Consider the following 17,707-nt stretch of genomic DNA (forward strand, 5'->3'; position numbering starts at 1 on the left):
TCTCTCTCTCTCTCTCTCTCTCTCTCTCTCTCTCTCTCTCTCTCTCTCTCTCTCTCTCTCTGACAAAGGGATTGCCTCATCATGATATGACACAGGTCCTAACCAGAGCTGAGCCAATCAATACCTGTGTCAGGCCCTTATATCTCCTCACACTGTGAGCTAAAGTAAATCTCTTTTCTTTAAATTTATCCTGCTTCAGTTGTTGTATAGTAATGTATAGTGATGAAAGTGTCTCCACATCCAGAACCAAACAGTAAATAAAGAAAACATTAAAGTCATAACTGAAAAAAAAAAACCTCACCAGTAACTGGAGTTCAGCAAGCCTTCCCATCACTAGATACAGCACTAGGTGACTTGCATGGGATAGGCCATTTGATTCTCGGGAGTCTATAAAGAAGATATAAATGCTCTTCTTCTCATACAAGTAGGAAAACTGAGACATGAAAGGAGAAGCTATCCATTTGTGGGGTTATTATGAAGTCCTGCCCATGCTTATGTCCCCAAGCCACCATTAGGGTGATAAACTGAGTCCATTTTCTTATCTGGTGGGATACATGATATTGACTCGTATCTCATTTTGTCTCCTGTGGACTGAGTGAGTGAGCTCCCACCAGCCTCTGTGAGCTTAGCTGAGAAATGAAAAGTCGCATGACTCTGCCCCTAGGAACTCCTGTGAGCTGCCATTGTCTGAAGATGAATTTAGAGAGGCTGGAGAAGGGAGACAGGTTGTGGAAAAGAAACTGTATAGAGAAAATGACCTGCATAGATGACAATGCCAGCTGCCACCTCAGTGTTTCGGATGGTACAGCCTCGGAGCAGAAGACTCTCGCTGCCAAAGCCAGTCCTGGTCTGATCAGGATGCTCCCTGGGAACGAAGAGAGAAAGTCAGGGCTTGTTTTCTGCTGGTCTCCTTATGTGGGTTCTGGTCAGGATAATGGAACTAGAAGCTGTGAGTGAAAGCAATTCATCTACCCTTTCAGGAACTACTGCTGCTTTTGGGAATCCCAACTCTGTGTCCAGGTGAATCTCATCATTGCTCCTGAGAGGCTAGGTGATGTTGGACCATAAGAGGAAATTGTCCCTTAATTTACTCACATTAAAGTCAGAGATGTGCCAAGAAAAATCCCAGATTTTAATTCTTACCCTCAAATTGGTTGCAGGAATAAAATGCAAGGAACGGGCTTCTGGACCTTCAAGGTCCGGTGGGGTGTCTCCCTTTGACTGTGTTCACCACCCCAATCCACTAAGTCTAGCTGCTGGGGACTGGAACCACACTAGGTGAACATCCTGGTCCATAGAAGATACCAGATCTTCTTGCCCTTTGTATCATAGCACAGATGTAGGGAGTAAAATAAAGCAAGAGGAGGTAGGTTACAACCCTCTCACATCTGAGCTCCCTCCGCCACTGGGTCTCTCTTGCTATATATTCCTTTCATTACTCAGTTCCTCAGAAAGTACACAGGCCTCCTAGGAGGGCACATTGACCCTTTATCTAACTACAATAGGCAGATTCTTAAAGAGGAAGCAAAGCACCTTTCTCCCTCCAACCTTGCAAAGTATTTCAGCTTTCTACTTCAGGTTAGAAAGTTTTGAGGCATAATGATTCCATCCATTTATGGCCTTCAGCATGGCATTCTAATCTGATTCCTTTTCCCTGGGATTTCAGCAGTTTTAAGGGTAACATTCTAGAGCTGCTGAGAGGCCAGGAGAGCAGCAATCTTAACACTGAATCACTTCTCCCTGAGATTTATTAACACTTCATTATTCTAAGTGCAGCTGTGATTTTTTTTCTCTATGTTAATTAAGCTGAAGGTGGTTTATAAGGCAGGTCATGCTATCATATCCACTTTAGAGAAAGAAAAGTAGAGGCAAGTTCATAGCTCTCATAAGTGGCAGACTGTGTCTTTGATTCTAAAATAGCTTGCTCTTTCATGCCAAGCTCATATGAAACATATGCCCATTGAATGATCAAATGATTGTCTTTCATTTGTTGGCTTAAATCTTTTTCATACAGTATATTTTGATTAAATTCTTTTTTCTTCCCAAACTGCTTCCAAAGTCTCTCCACTGCCCTCTCCATGTAACTTTATGTTCTTTATCTCTTTTGAAGAAACACAGCAAAACAAAACAAAAACAAAAATCAAAACAAATACCAACTAAAGAAGACACAATCTACCAAATACATAAAACAAAATATGAAAATGAAAAGAACACTAAAAAACATGGACTCCATTTTGTCTTGGCTAACTACTCCTGAGCATAGGGCCTGCCCTGAAGTGTAGTTGATTTGCTCAGTGTCACTCAGCTGAAGAAAACTCCCAGTGGGTCTCAATTACAAACAGCTTCCTGTTTGGGGGTGGGACATTGAGTCCACTTTCGCCTCTCTGTGCTGGGATTTTCGAACTTGTTGTTGGTCTTGTGCATGCTGTCACCATCTCCATGAATCCATATGTGTATCAGGTTCATTCTATCTGGAAGATGCTTTTTCTTTGGAGCTATCCCTGCTCCTGCCTCTTAAAATCTTTCTGCCCTTTCTTCCACATAGACTCCTGAGCCTTGAGGTTTGATAAAGACATAGTCTAGTTATAGGTCTTTGTGTTAATTACCATCTTCTACAAGAAGAAACTTCTCTGATGAGGGTTGACTGATCCTCTGTCAGATGTATAATTGATAAAGCATGTCTTTTTTGATATAGCTTTATTATATAGCTCAAATTGGCTTTGAATTATGATCGTCTTTCCTTAACCTCACACCAACTAAGATTACAGGCATGTGCCACCGTGTTCAGCTTCAATAACTTTTTAAATGTTAATAATTCCTTATTCTGATAATAAACTATATTCACTTACATGACTTTGCATGGCTCTGGAAGGTTAGCAGGGTCACTTTATAAAAGTGAAAGCTTACAGGGGCTGAGATTTTTTTCAAGGCCAAACACTTAAAATACTGACATCTTGGGATTCTGGATTGCAGGTAATAGACTGTTTGCAGCTTGTACTCTATAGCAGCCTGAAGTAATAGCACAGGGTCAGCCAGCTTCTCTCTCTCTCACAGTACCCATTTTTGAATAGATGGGAAAAAAAGTTTAGCCGTCTCATGGCTGTTCTTCCATTGAGCACTCTTTGAACAGAGATGTTCATGGTCAACATGTAGCATTTATGTCTTCGCATTAACACTTGGGCAGGCCATTTCTTTGTTGTGGGATTGTCTAATATATTGTAGGGTATTGGGTGGCACCCTGACCTCTGTCTCTGAAAGCCTAGTGGCATAGTTCTCCATCATGACAACCAATACTGCCTTCAGACACTGTCAAAGACTCCTGATTAAGGAGAAGGATATTGTCTTAGTCTGAGAATTGTGGTCCTACAGAGATTCATTTACTTAAGTAATCAATTATTTATTGAGACAAGGTCTCATATAGCCAAGACTGGCCTGAAACTTGTTATGTAGCTGAGGATGATATTGTACTTTTGATCCTTCTACCTCCACTGTCTAAGTGCTGGAATTACATGTACTTGTCACTATCTCCAATTTATATGGCTATGGGGATTGAACTCAGGACCTTGTATATGCTAGATAAAGACTCTATTAATTGAACTACTCCCACCCCAGCCCAGATGATTGCATTTAAAATCTCAAGCTCATTATCTTCAAGTAGACCATAAGAAGCTGTTCAGTGTGCATGCTGACAGGAACCTGATATAGCTGTCTCCTTAGAGGTCTGCCAGAGCCTGATGTATACAGGGGCAGATGCTCACAGCTAACCATTGAACTGATCAAGGGGTTCCCAATGGAGAAGTTAGAGAGAAGACTGAAGGAGCTGAAAGGGTTTGTGTCCCCATGAGGAGAGCAATAATACCAACCAACCAGAGCTCCCAGGATCTAAACCACCAGCTTGGGAGCACATAGGGAGGGGCTCATGGCTCCTCCAGCTGTATATGTAGGAGAGGATGGCATTGTCGGCATAGGTGGGAAAGGAGATCCTTGGTCCTGTGAAGGCTGGACACCCATTGGGGGGGGGGATTGGAGGGTGGGGAGGTGGGAGTGGGGGGATGGTAGGTAGGGGCACATCCTCATAGAAGCAGGAGGAGGGGGGATGGGATGGGAGTTACTGAGTGGGGAGAATGGGGAAAGGGGATAACATCTGAAATGTAAATAAAATACTCAATTAAAAAAAAAAAAGAAGGAGCTGTTCATCTAGCTAACATAATAACAGGGGATAATACACAGAAATTCCTAACTTAAGGAGATCATAAAGGCTTCTAGTATACAGAATTATTACACATTTGGTTTGTGGGTGCTGGGCCTAAATGTTGTCTACTTGTCTGACATAAGTGAGGATGTAGGCCAAGATGGTAGAATCGCTTATAATGTTTGGATTGATCATGGGCTAGCTAGTTAAACTTCAAGGTTTCTTTTCAAGGCCCCGAGGTAGGGGAAAGACAGTTCTCTAGGAGCAGCAGCCAGAACAAAGGGGCCCTGAGATGAGTGGTGTTGGGCAGTGCTGTCTGAAGTCTGTGTGGGTAGGCAGGCCTGAGGCTGTGTTGACATGAGACAGGACATCTGTAGTAGCATAAGTTTGATGGAGAAAGAGCCATGAGTGAAAACCAGGCCATGAAGCTGATCTCTAGGAGAATACAGAGATTGGTTCAAGATATAGGTGACTTGGAGCAACCAAATCCAGCAATTCAGGCATAAGGGGTATTGTGTTTTCCAGAAGAGACAATGAACAGCTTCTTCCCTGATAGATGCATACAAAGAACTCTTCCCCAGCTCCCATCTTTCTCTCACAATCTCCCATCCACCCTTACTGTGTATTTGAATGGTGAATAGCTTCAAGGGTACTATATGTATTCTTTTTTTCCCCTCTCTCACATTCCTCCTCACGATACCATACATGGGCTGAGCATGAGTCTGGGAAAGAAACATCTCAGTAGACTGGAACCCTATTGGTAAGGAGTAGGCACAGCACAGCTGAGCTGTGGGAAGCAGGGCAATTAAAAACACATCAATTTGGGGATGTTTGCTACATGCTGTAAAATATTGGGTGAATTCAGAAGTCTGGAGCATACGATTCCCCATCTGAAACATGGAGATAATGGTCCCTACATCCTTGGTGGGACCACGTAAGATGGTATTCAGAGAAATCCCATGGCATTGGACAAGGCTAGACATTTACTTCTACCCATGCTCTTGACTCTTACTGTATTTACTTATAGCTAACAGATCAGCTGTTTGATGTGGGCCAGAATTACAGTAAAATTCTGAGACTGAATCAAAGCTGAAGAATAACAACAATTCTAACACAAACATTTATGATTAACGTGGCATTTTTTGGGGGCCCAGTTTTGTTAACCTGAGCTCTGTATATGATACACAATTTGGTTCTTAGGGAAGAGAAGTCCTGCTATATAGGTATCATAAATTTCACTCTGCAAAGATGGCAACCAAGGAACACGTAGGTAAATAAATTGATCCAGATCACACCATTTATTGTTGGGAGAAGTCCAACACAAGCCCAAGACTGTAAAACTAGAACATCTGTAACCTCAGGATTTGGACCCTTAACTATCTGGTCATTTCAAAGAAATACAGTCTCCCACAGCAGAGGAGATTTTTACTAGCAGCCCAGGGGCCCTGTATACTTACATATAACCCTTAAACTTGCTGAGATGATTGTTCGGCTTCTCACATACGATGGTACTGTGGAAGTGCTCTGGCTGGAACTGCACCTCCTGGGAAAGAGAAGAAGGCAGTTGCATCAAAGGGATCTCGTCTTTGTAGACTCCCAGGGAAAGCTAATTGCTGCTATGGGCATCACAAATGTGATCACTGTGCTTTGCCACACCATGATGTTTGAAGCATGTCAGGTTAAAGTTACTTCCTCATTAAGGAGAGGAAAATCAATATGAACAAGGAGTTGGGTATAGATTAAAGGTAGGTGGGTGCAGCAGAAGTCAGCATTGCACAGCTCTCCTCCTGCTCACAGGCTCATGTAGTCTTACTCCCTCCCTCTTCTATGACATTCCCTGAGCATCCACAGCACGGACATTCAGCTAAAATAACTGTAGATTCCTATCTAGTGCCAATGATTGCCATAGTCCTAGGCTTTGGACAAGGTTTACAATAGCAGGCTTAAAATCCCTCCCTCCCATGGAGCAGGCCATGCACAGGTGGGCAGCACTAATCAGATTCAGGGGTTATTAATAACAGTAAATAAAGATATGAAGTTGGGAGGGAGACTGGGTCGAGGATACTAGGCAGGACTTGGAGAGAAGTAGTCGTGAGTAGATATGATTAATATTCATGGTATAAGTATATGACACTGTCAAAAAATAAAAAATAAAAAATAAAAACAAAAGCAATATGGTGGTACTGATATTTCTCTGACATCTCTGGGTTTGTGTGTAGTCTAGGGCTGTCCAATGATGGACAATCTAAGTCTGCTTCATCCAATATGGAAGCCACCACTGTGGCTACTGAGCACGAAAGTATGCTGGTTTGAGCTAGATGGTTTTTTTTTTTCAAATGTAATTGAATTTAAGCTAAACTTGAGTATTTACATGTGGCTAGTGACTACCCTACTGGATGACCCAGAAATATATGGGGGAAAGGAAGGGCTTTTCATGGTTATGGCGGTAATTTCCCCTCTCAGAACACTGAGGCAGAAGAGTCACAAGTTCAGCGCCAAGCTGACTACATAGCAAGCCATTGTCTTAATACCAACAGCAATAAAAGAAGGAGTAAAGGACACACTAACTAAATACTGCTGTATTATACATGCTGTATGTATAATACATTTCCAGGGCTTAGAATTAGCCACATACATATGCATGTATGCATATTCATATATATTTTTGTATTTCAAAAATGAGCTCATGGTCCTGTATCTAGAATATTCCTTCAAACAATCTGTGTACATGTGATGTATATGTATGTCTGTATGTGTGTAGGTTAGAAGTCAATATCTCATGCCTTCCTTAATGTTCTATACCTTACTTATTTTATTCTGAGATGGTGTGTCTTACTGAATCACTGATGAGACTAGTCACGGCTGGCCCACATGTTCTAACTCTTCCTAGCCCACTCTCCCTAGCACTGAGATTATAGGCAGACACTGCGATGCCCAACTTTTTGCATAGGTGCTGGTATTCCAAGCTAGGTCCTCATGTACCCTTAGCAAGCATGTTATTTACTGAGCCTGCTTTCCCAGCCTGCCGTGAACATTTTGAATGTCAATTTAAATATTTTTATGAACTCCTGAAAAAAACCTATTGCAAAGATATACCCTATTTCTTTTTGGTCTTTTCTGATTGAGTATCATTTGTTTTGATTATAGAAACTCTTTCTTCTTGAAGTTCTTTCAGACATAGTATAGTAGGAGTAAAATCAGCTAGAGATGATGAGATATTGCTTTCCAACTCTAGTGCTCAGCAAAGTATTTAACACTTGAGCCTTGGTTTCTTCACCTATAGAATGAAGCTGATATCACCAACCCTGCCTGTCTCATTGGTGCCTCGGAAGATAGAATCTACATGGAAGAATTCTGCAATGCATATCATTCTATCCAAACAGAAGGCAGCAGTGCTGTAGACCATAGAGGGCACGGTTCCTGGGTAATATTCTTAGCATACGAGCAAGTAAATTTATCACTCAGGGTTGTAAGCTACAGCTGTTCAAAGGAGGCAATTTGATTAGAAGAAATGATAGCATTTTCTGTTTTAGTGTAAATATACTGTCCATTATACCCATGGGGGTGCCAACGTAAATAAACTCTCTACTCACTTCAAATAAATTGCTCATCCAGGAGTTTCTAAAAATATGACTCTTGTTCCTCCAGGTATTGATTCTTTCAGGGACAAACAGTAAGTCCTGAGATGATGACAAATCATGCTGTAATTTGTCAGCTGCTTTTGCGCTCTTGATTAAGCCATGTGCTTTGGTTCTGACCCATGCCACTCAGCTCATTGCTGGGTTTCAGAAAGGAGTGGCAGCTAATAATCCTGCAGCATCCCTGAGTCCCTGTTGCCCACTGAATCACACCCTGTGGGGTTCTGGCCATGGTCATGGTGAAGGTTGACTCTCTTGCCCTGTGCTTGCTCAGAGCAAACCTTCTGCTGTGTCTTTTCTCTGGTTCCTTCTTTCCAAGTACTGCCCATGGTTCCCTTGTCTTCATCTTATGGAGGGCTGGTTTTGCGTCTCTTGCTACCTGTCTCCGTGGTTCCTTCCTGTACTTTCTAAAACGGATGCAGAAGACACGAGCATTGCTTTTGCAAATGTTTAGTACTACCTTTAAAGTATGTGCATGTGGTATGTACACGTGAGTGCAGGTACCCTTAGGGTGCAAAAATGGGCGTTGTGTCCCCTTGAGCCGGAGTCACAGACAGCTGTGATCCTTCTGCTGTGGTTATGGGAACCAAACTTGGGTCTTCTGCAAGAGCAATACATGCTCTTTTAACCACCAAGCTGTCTCTCAAACCCCCAGCACTGTGTTCTCTAGACATGACCATGTGGGCCTACTTGCCTGTAAGGACAAGATGTGGTTCCTCCAGGGAAGCTTTTGTAACTGCCAAAGGATGTATGTAATTACCAGGCCATCTAACATCAACCAGGCTCAGCAACTTTGATTCTCTTCCCAGGTGGGGTGGGTCTCATCTCTTCAACCTCTAGATTATTCTATTTCATGGATAAAGCTAATCTAAGCAAGTTACTCGGTTTGAATTGTTGTTTTCCCCCCTTAAGCTGCTGCTCTTTGGTGAGAGTCCCACTGACTCCAACCAAAGCACAGAACACCTCCATGTTCTCTCCTTCAATTCCTGCCTTGAGTTCTTGCCCTTGCTTCCCTTTATGATGAATAAGCTGTAAGATGAAATAAACTCTTTTTCGACCTAAACTGCTTTTGGTCATGTCTTGACTATGGCAGCAAATTAGGACAATGAATGCAAATTAGGACAGCTGACTCATAAAAACTGTCCTCAAAGTTGAGATCTCATGCATTCATACTTTTCTCATTCATGATTTTGAGTGTTTATTGAATATCAGGACATGAATCTCGGGGAAAGGGGAAGAGACTCAGAGAGGAGGAAGTGGGTCTTGACACAAAACAATTACTGGAGTGCTAAACAACGCCCAGTTCCAAGTCTCGCTCAGGTGTGTCTTTGTGGTACCTCTGAAAGCAAAACAAAGTGGGTCAAAAGTCAGGGTGTCGTAACTTCCCAGGTTGTGTTGTCTTACTCTTTGCTGACCCTTGTCTCAGATACAGCAAGCTGGCCACTGTCAAGGCCACCAGGAAATGCAATCTAAAGCAATCGGGCTGGAGCATATTGTAACAGCTATAACAGGTCCTTGCATGGTCTTCTTGTTTTACTTTTCTAAGTTTATTTATAGTCATGTTATTTTTATGATGGATTATCAAGTCATTCAATAAAACTGGTTAACAAGTCCATGCTTCATTTTTTGAAATTTTAGTGGACCCCTGCTCTGTGTTTACTTATCTCCTCTTCCACGTTCTTTGCAAAACAAGCTCCCGAAGCCCCTTTATCCCCCTGCTCACATCTTGATGTAAGCCAAGATGGCCTGCCTCTTATGCTGTCCCACTATGGGACTGTGAGCTGAGTGCAATGTCTCCAGGAAGGAAAATCACACAAGACTGTTCGTTAACTTACTACTGTTTCCAATCCTTCACTGTCATCCTGGGTTCCTAGTTGTGGTTTTTAAGGCCAAACCTTCAAGCTTTCATTTTGACCTCTGAGCCTTACTATATCCTCTGCCTTCCCTTCCTTCTCCTACCACATTCTTATAACAATTCTCTTATGTTTCAATTATTGAGGACCAGTCTTACAGAATTCTGTTACTCGTGAAGAAAAGAACACAAATCACTGTAGTGGCCACTCAATTCCATGGCCACATGGCACACTTTCTTTTGGGTGGTTTTAAATTCTGATTCACAGAATGACGCTCTTTGTTTTTACACTTCACTGTCTTTGATCTTACTAATTTCACCAAGTATTCAGAACAAATTAGTCTCTTTTTTATTGGAGAGGAAACTGAGTGTTGATTTATTCCTAAATTTTCTGTATTTGCTATCCTTTCAAAACGTTCATTTTCAGATGTCAGCCCAAGGGGTTTTATTGCCTAAGGCCCTATCTCTTCACCACACACTGTAATAGTCTGTTCTTTAAACTTAGACAATTCTTAGTATCCAACCACTCACACGTACTTATAACGTCTTGTTAAGTTGTCAAATCTCCAACTGCTTCTGTGTTTGTTCCTTGATAGATGGTAGTGTCCCCAGGTCTCCCTTAATGAACCCCAGTGCTATCTGTAGGATGAAACCAGGACTCATACATACATGTAGCATTAATTTTCAAATTTTGTGAGAATTTTATTTTTAATTATTCTTGCTCCAAATCATTTATATTTTAAGTGTTTACATTTGTTCTATGACCACTTCATACATGTGTTTAATAATCCTCTCTGCCCTGTTTATTTTCTCTCTGCCTCTCATCTTACCTCAGTCTCACCAATGTGGCCCTCCTAAACTTCCTATATCCACACCCTTTAGTTTAGAGACTCCTGCTTTTAGTCAAGATTGGTAAATGACTAATTTCCACAAAAGGTCACCAATTTCACAGTAGTTTTGCTAAATCTGTATTTTCTTTGCTAATGAACAGTGAAAGCATTACTACATGTTTTGGAGTCACACAAGGTCTTGAAGCTATAAAATAGTGGTTCTCAACCTGTGGGTTATGACCCCTTTGCAGGTTGAATGATCAGGGGATCATTCATATTAGAATTCCTCCATATCAGATGTTTACATCAGATGTTACATGATTCATAACAGCAGCAAAATTACAGTTATGAAGTAGCAACAAAACTACTTTTATGGTTGGGGCAGTCACCAAAACATGAGGAAAGGTGTTAAAGGGTTGCAGCATTAGGAAGATTGAGAAGCACAGCTATAAAGTAACAGTGACACACTGTGTATGTTCTTAGAGTACAGGATTCATGTTTCAGATGGTTTTGAAACCCCTCTGTCATTCAAGAAATTCTGTACTCAATGAAGGAAAGGAAACAGCCAGGCTTTCCACTAACACAGAATACATGTATTCAAGTAGATTTTACTATGAGCCAAGGATGCCTGTTAAAAAGAAGAGTGGAATCAGTTATCACTACACTTGCTTACTGCTGAGTCCATTTCTCCAAAAACCCAATGTTTTTGGCAAGGAGGTCATAAAAAGCAGAGTATAAATTTCAACTCGAGAAGCTATATTGAGCTATTCACAGGTGCTCAGGTGAAGGGGCTACCATGAAGATTCCTGGACCTGGATTAGCCCAATAAAGCATGGGCAGGGACACCTCTCCTAATCCGATCAATGGACCACATCAAAAAGGGGTTATGAGGCTGGCAGAACACCATGCCAACTAAAGAAGCACTGTAGAGAAATGCTGTAGAATTGGGGAATTTTTAATTTCTCTGTACTCATTCTTTCAAAGAAAAAAAAAGTTCTTTACTAGGGTATCTAAACTGGGAAAGCAAATGTTTGGCATACTTCATCTGCTGAGCTAAATGACGGTTTCCTTCCTGGAAGGCAGATGAAATAAGCTCTAATTTCTGAGAATACTATCTGAAACTACTGACAGTTACTGGCACTTGAAAACCTTTCTAGTTCCTGGTTGGTGATTGTCATTTTCAAGATAATCATTGGGAATGATGAGTAATTCCTTCCCTCTGTGTCTGGAGGAGAGGCTAGTCTACATTCCGAGTCACCCTGGACAATCTTCCTGCCATAGCCATTGACCTACAAGAGCATGGCTTGGGCTGGAAGGCCATTTGAATGGTACCCTAATGATTCCTTGCAGATTGAGTTTCCTTTAACCAAGTAGATGTATGTTCTGTGTTTTTATTCAAGGCTAATAAATCTTAAGGTCTTGCTGTGACATTTTTCTAATAATGTCTGGGTTTGACACTCCAACAAAATATTGGAAAAAGAATGATTTTGTCCCCGGATCATTTCCAAAAGGAATTATTAGTAGAGTTGTTTACCAAGGACTGTGTTATTCAGTCATTAATTTCTGATTAGAACTCATAGGTTTAGTCTATCTCCTGCCCTGTGTTTATTTACTCTTCAACCCCAGGAATATATTATTGCATTACTTCACAGAGAAGGCCTTTCATCTATACTCAGTGAACAAATAAATAAGTGACATGAGGCATAAATTCTGGAAAGCAGCCATCAGAGGGTCAGTGATGTCTTACGGGAGTATTCCCTGCAAAGACAAACCTTCTCTGTATAAAACTGTCTTGTTAGAGATAACAAAAACACAAGGAAACAATGGGAAAACCCAATATTTTTGGCAAGGAGCTCGTAAAAAGCAGAGCATAAATTTCAACTTGAGAAGCTATATTGAGCTGTTCACAGAAGATACAATCATAATGTGTCACCTCTTCCTATAAATAATGGCAATGAAAATCCAAGCCAGGCATTTGGTAATGGTTAGACATTTTACAGCATTGGATGAGAAAGTGAATTGATTAATTAGAAGACAGTGGTGAAGAAGAATGAGAAGTAGCAACATCTACAGAAGCCCAGAGAAGAGTAAGAACCTGCTACTCTATACACAATATTGGGAAGGCAGAGATGCTAAGACAGGAAGCAGGTTTTGGGGAAGAAAGACTAGCATTGGGGGAGCAGGCTACAGGAGAGAGGCAGAGGACATCCAGACCTTCACCAATATGGTAGACAGCCATGGTTATATGTAATTTAGGATTTTACAGTCTGGGTCTGTAATGGATGTGATGGCTATCCATTGCTTTGCTGCCAGAAACCTTTTTCTCCACCGATCAGTACTTCTTGTGACTTTCAGGTAGAGGATGCAATTCAGAGAACCCTGCCATTCTGGCCATAGTTGATTGGTCCAGGAATGGGTATGTGGGTCTATTTTCCTGGGATGCTTTCCTGACATAGATTTCAAGAAGACTGATTATTCCTCTCTAGGAATGGGATCTGAGGTTAAAGATGGGAAGAAACTTATCCTGATGGATTCTGACCTCCTGGTACCACAAAGCCTAAGGCCCACTCACCTTGTATTTTTCTAACAATTTTCATTTTGGGCAAGGTATTTTTAGTCAGTATTTTGTCGTATGCAACCAAGGTATTTTTTTATGTGTGTGTATGTGTGTCTGTGTGTGTGTGTGTGTGTATTTGTATGCAAATGTGTGTTTTTGTTTGTACGGGGCAGGGGTTGATACAGCTGTCTTCTTTCATTTCTTTCCACAAAACGTTTTGGGTCAGGGTCTTTTATTAAACCTAGAGTTTATTGAGTTTGTTAGACTGGATGATCAAGCATGCTGAGGGACGAATCTTCCTGTCTCTACCTCACTGATACTGGGATTACAGGCTCACATCACTGTTGTAGTTTTGACATGGGTCCTGGAGATTGAATTTATGTCCTCAAGGATGGCCATGCACATTCACTTGCCTGAGCCATCCTGCAACTAAGATTTTTGACTAATCCACATGTTAGATAGGTATGGTTATCATTTGAGACAAGAAATATTTTCCATATTGAGTTTAAATACACACAATTTTTCTTTCTGGTTAAGGTTGTGTAGGCCAACATTTAAATCTAAATATGTTTTCTTAAGTTATGGAGATGATGGAATGGAGAAAATCTGAAATCTTTATGCTATCACTTATTAATATTTTAGTGTGATTACATCTTTCACATAACCTGGTAGAGTGGGTCTTGAATGTGTGGGTCTTACGTAGCTGTGTGTAAATAATGCTAACACTGAAAAGAGGGCAACCAATGTTGATGCTGTGATTGTGTGTCTGTATGGACAAATACAATTGTGTCTGTGTGCGTGGATCTATATGTATCTATATGGTCACATGAATAGTTATCTGTCTACAAGTATTTGTGTGTATTTTTATGTACACATGCCTGTTGTGTCTTTGTGTTTAACTATCTCTCTTTCTGTGTATATATGTACATGTACATCTGGATACATGTGTTTGTTTGTATATGCATACATATTTGTTTCAGTGTGCATGTGTGTATTTGTGTGCCTGTACCTCAGGAAAAAAAAACTATAGGAGGTAGTCTACTAAGAGACCAGAGATTCATAAAATATAAGTCAAAGGTAAAAATAATTGGTTCTCATTGGGTTGTTCTCTCACTAAATTATCATTATTGCTGCAAGTAATTAAAATGCATACAACTTGGGTATTTTCATGTACAGGAAGGTTATAATCAATTAAGAAATAGAAATGACAAATAAAAGGACAGAGAATTAATTTAACATTGGAGAAAACAGTCAAGTATTTAAAAATTGAGTTTTAATTCAGACTAAACACACTATTAACTAGCTAAGCTTTACTAAAATTCAGCATCTCTCAAATTGTTTTTTTTTTTTTAATTTCTAAAATGTTCCCAACATCTTGTTTTTCTAGAAGAGGAAGTTTCTGTGACAGCTAGTGAAGGGGACTGGTCAACACGCAGTAAGGACTTTGTCTGAAGGAGCAGGAAGATTTACATGTAGTGTGTGAGTGAGGTCCAGTTAAAATTTTTGAGTCCTGAATTTAAGTTTTTTCTACTTGAACACATGGGAATAATGATCGCAGAAAGCAATGAGCACCTTCAACATGCACTGGTCGTCCTCATTGAATACAAGTTTATATGGAGAGGAATCTGATCTACCAGAGACTAGTGAAGTCAAATCAGGTGACACCCATGACACTTCTTTTGAAGAACTTATCATTCGTTAAAGAGGATAATCAGTAAAGACAGCAACTGCACAGATTTGAAATATATCATTTCTCATTTCTGTTTAAATCTTTGAGTTTTCATTAACACTAAAGCAGAAAAACTTAAATTCATTAGATATATTTGGGAGAAACTGGAGAAAGGTTCTTTTGAAAACCAATAAATGAATGAAAATGATCATATCTTCTGCATTTCCTGGACAGAAGGCATCTCAGCAAAACCAAATGCTCCATGAAAGAAATTAAATTAGAATATAGTCACTTTGAAAACTCCATTGAATTTATAGATCTAACCAATCATCACCAATGTCTACCATCAGGGCAGAAAATACATCTTACATGAGATGTTCATACACTATGTATGGTGGTTTGAATAAGAAATATTCACCATATATTTGTGTGTTGAAACACTTGGTTCTCAGCTGGCTGTTTGGGAGGTTATAGAACCATTAAGAGATACAGCCTTGCTACAGGAAGTATATAACTGGGGGACGGCTTTGAAGGTTCATAGCCTTGAACCACTTCCTGTTTTACCTCTGCTTCCTGTGTGCGGATGAAATGTGATCAACAAGTTTCTTGCTTTTGTCCCAAGCCATGCCTCCTTGCCATGATGGACTCTATCTCAAACTGTAAGTCAAAATAAAATTCTTCCTTAAGTTGCTTTTGCTCACTATTTTAACATAGCAACAGAAAAGTAACTGACACACGATGTTTCCTATGAACCATCTGTTTATACATACACATACACACTCACACAAACACAGAGGAAGAGAGGGAGAGAGAGCAAGAGACCACTGAAGAGTGATTCATGTGCTGGATTCAATTACAAATATAGAATTATACTAGAAAGGGGAACATGTTAAATGATACCACAGAGACACAATAAAATCAGAAAAATCAAGGTTATGGGAATTTTGTACAATAAACAAATTGGTTTATTAAGCAATTTGATACCAACTATGCAAAGGAAGAAAAGAGATAAGTAAGAAATGCTAAGGTGAAAGAAATACAAGATATTAATCTCAGTATTTGGCCTGATTCAAACAAACACACTGGGAAATCAGTGAAGACCACTAGCTTAAAAGTTAATATCAAAGAAATATTGTTGTTTTACAGGCATGATAATGGTGTACTTGAAGAACTTATCATTGAGAGATACATGCTAGATATTTTCAGGGGAAATGCTAAAATGTTGATTTTAAGAATACCTTTCAGAGCCAAAGAAGAAGGGGAAAGAGATGAGCAGACTTAATTATGTATGTGTTGCTTGTTTAAATTGGTCAATGGGTACATGAACATATATCAAGTTATTCTCTAGATTTTATGTATACTTGAAAATTTCTACAGTAAAAGTCAGAAGTGAAAACCTTCCTGAGTTTAATGCAAGTTTAGTCCACCAGAGCAAGGTAATAGAGCTGTTATTGTTTCACTTCTAATGGGCACCATAGAAGTGCTTACTGCATAGGCTTTTATGAGAAATGACAGGACAAAATATCCATTGTAGACAGTACAAGCTTAATTTAAGTTACCCACTGATGTCATATAGAATTATATATTATTAAATAGATCATATATTAAATGACCCACAAAATGTAACCACTATTCGAGAGTGATAAACTAATTGCACTAAATATTCTTGATAGAAATTTTGAACAACCCGTCATTGGCAGAATCCATTACCAGATTCCATTTCTACTAGGGAGGCAAATTTTTCATGATTCTCAGGGCAGGCAAGGTTGAGAGGGCTGGCAACCATGCTGAGTGAGGTTTTGAGTTGGTTGTTCTTTTGTCCTTTCTGGACCACCATAATTCCTTTGTAGGCAAGTGTTCACGTTTCTGAAAATGGTAAAATCAGTAGTTCTACGGTAGAGAATAACTGACTGTTTCTAACTGAACAAAAATGCTTTCAAGCAGTAACTATTGGTGGAGTGGAAGCTATACTAGTTAAAAGAGATATTCAATAAAGAGTTGAAAATGTAATTATTAATCAGTGGTGCCCTAGGACAGTGCCTTTCAAGTTCAATATTCATGTGAACCACTGGGGAGTCTTGTTAAAATCGCTGCGATTCCCCATTGCTGAGTCGCTCTTAGATGATGCTGAAATGGCCAGGTAACTTTTGGGATTAGCCTAGCACATTCTTGGTATGGGAAAATCATTGGATACATGCTTTGGTAGACTTAAGTTTCAATAATTTAGATGCCAGACAACCAAGAACATGCTTGATCTAGAGTATTGACTTGGAGAATTCATTTCTGATTCTTTTACTTTAGTGAGTTTTGTATTTATTAAAATAAAAGGCACAGGTATTTCTTTCTAGAGGCGTCAAGATTCAGAATGTCACAAATAAGAAAAGTAAATAAATTAACTCTCTGGGCAAGTCCTTTTGGATGCTGGGCAGAACTTAGTATAGTAGTAAGGTTGGACTGTTTGTTCCCCTGGCAATGTGATATGGGACTCATTATTTAAAAACAGGTCAATGATTTTGTGAATTAAAAAATGACTCCTCCAAAGAAAGATTGCAGCTGAAAAAGTAATGACTTTGGTCTAATTTTAGTTCTAGGAAAAGGATTTGAACAACAATTCTGGTCCCCAAAGTGTCCTAGAAAGTAGACACTTATCAGTGGCTACTGATATTTATAATTGTACTTGAATTCCACTTGTAGAAAGAAGAAACTACTTGAGCCAGGAGAATGGTCACTTTCACCTGTCATGATCATGTCTATATCAAATCTAGAAAAATGTCCCCTTCCCTAAAGTTTTATAGGAATGTAAATAAGTACTTGTTTTAAAAATGCTCCCAGGGATCTTAATATATTGTACATTGAACCCTTCAAGAGGATAGTGTCTGGGGATTCTAGCTTATTAGTTTGACTTGACTATCAACCATAATTTTCAAGAGGTAGGGACTGTGTTGGGTTTATTCTGCCTTGGGAAATGC

The 17,707-nt window shown here is 39.8% G+C and overlaps 1 protein-coding gene across 1 annotated transcript in view; it reads right to left on the reverse strand.

The window, feature by feature from the left end:
- Atp10b (ATPase phospholipid transporting 10B (putative)) overlaps positions 1-17,707 on the reverse strand; it is a 100,397-nt gene that overhangs the window by 59,718 nt on the left and 22,972 nt on the right. The window contains exons 4-5 of the mRNA XM_028777718.1: positions 5,650-5,735; positions 759-865 (exon numbers count right to left, since the gene is read on the reverse strand). Of these exons, the coding sequence (XP_028633551.1) occupies positions 759-865; positions 5,650-5,735 (193 nt within the window). The remainder of the gene's footprint in view (positions 1-758; positions 866-5,649; positions 5,736-17,707) is intronic.

Source organism: Grammomys surdaster, unplaced genomic scaffold, assembly GCF_004785775.1.
Source record: "Grammomys surdaster isolate TR1022 unplaced genomic scaffold, NIH_TR_1.0 313, whole genome shotgun sequence".
Lineage (NCBI taxonomy): Eukaryota > Metazoa > Chordata > Mammalia > Rodentia > Muridae > Grammomys > Grammomys surdaster.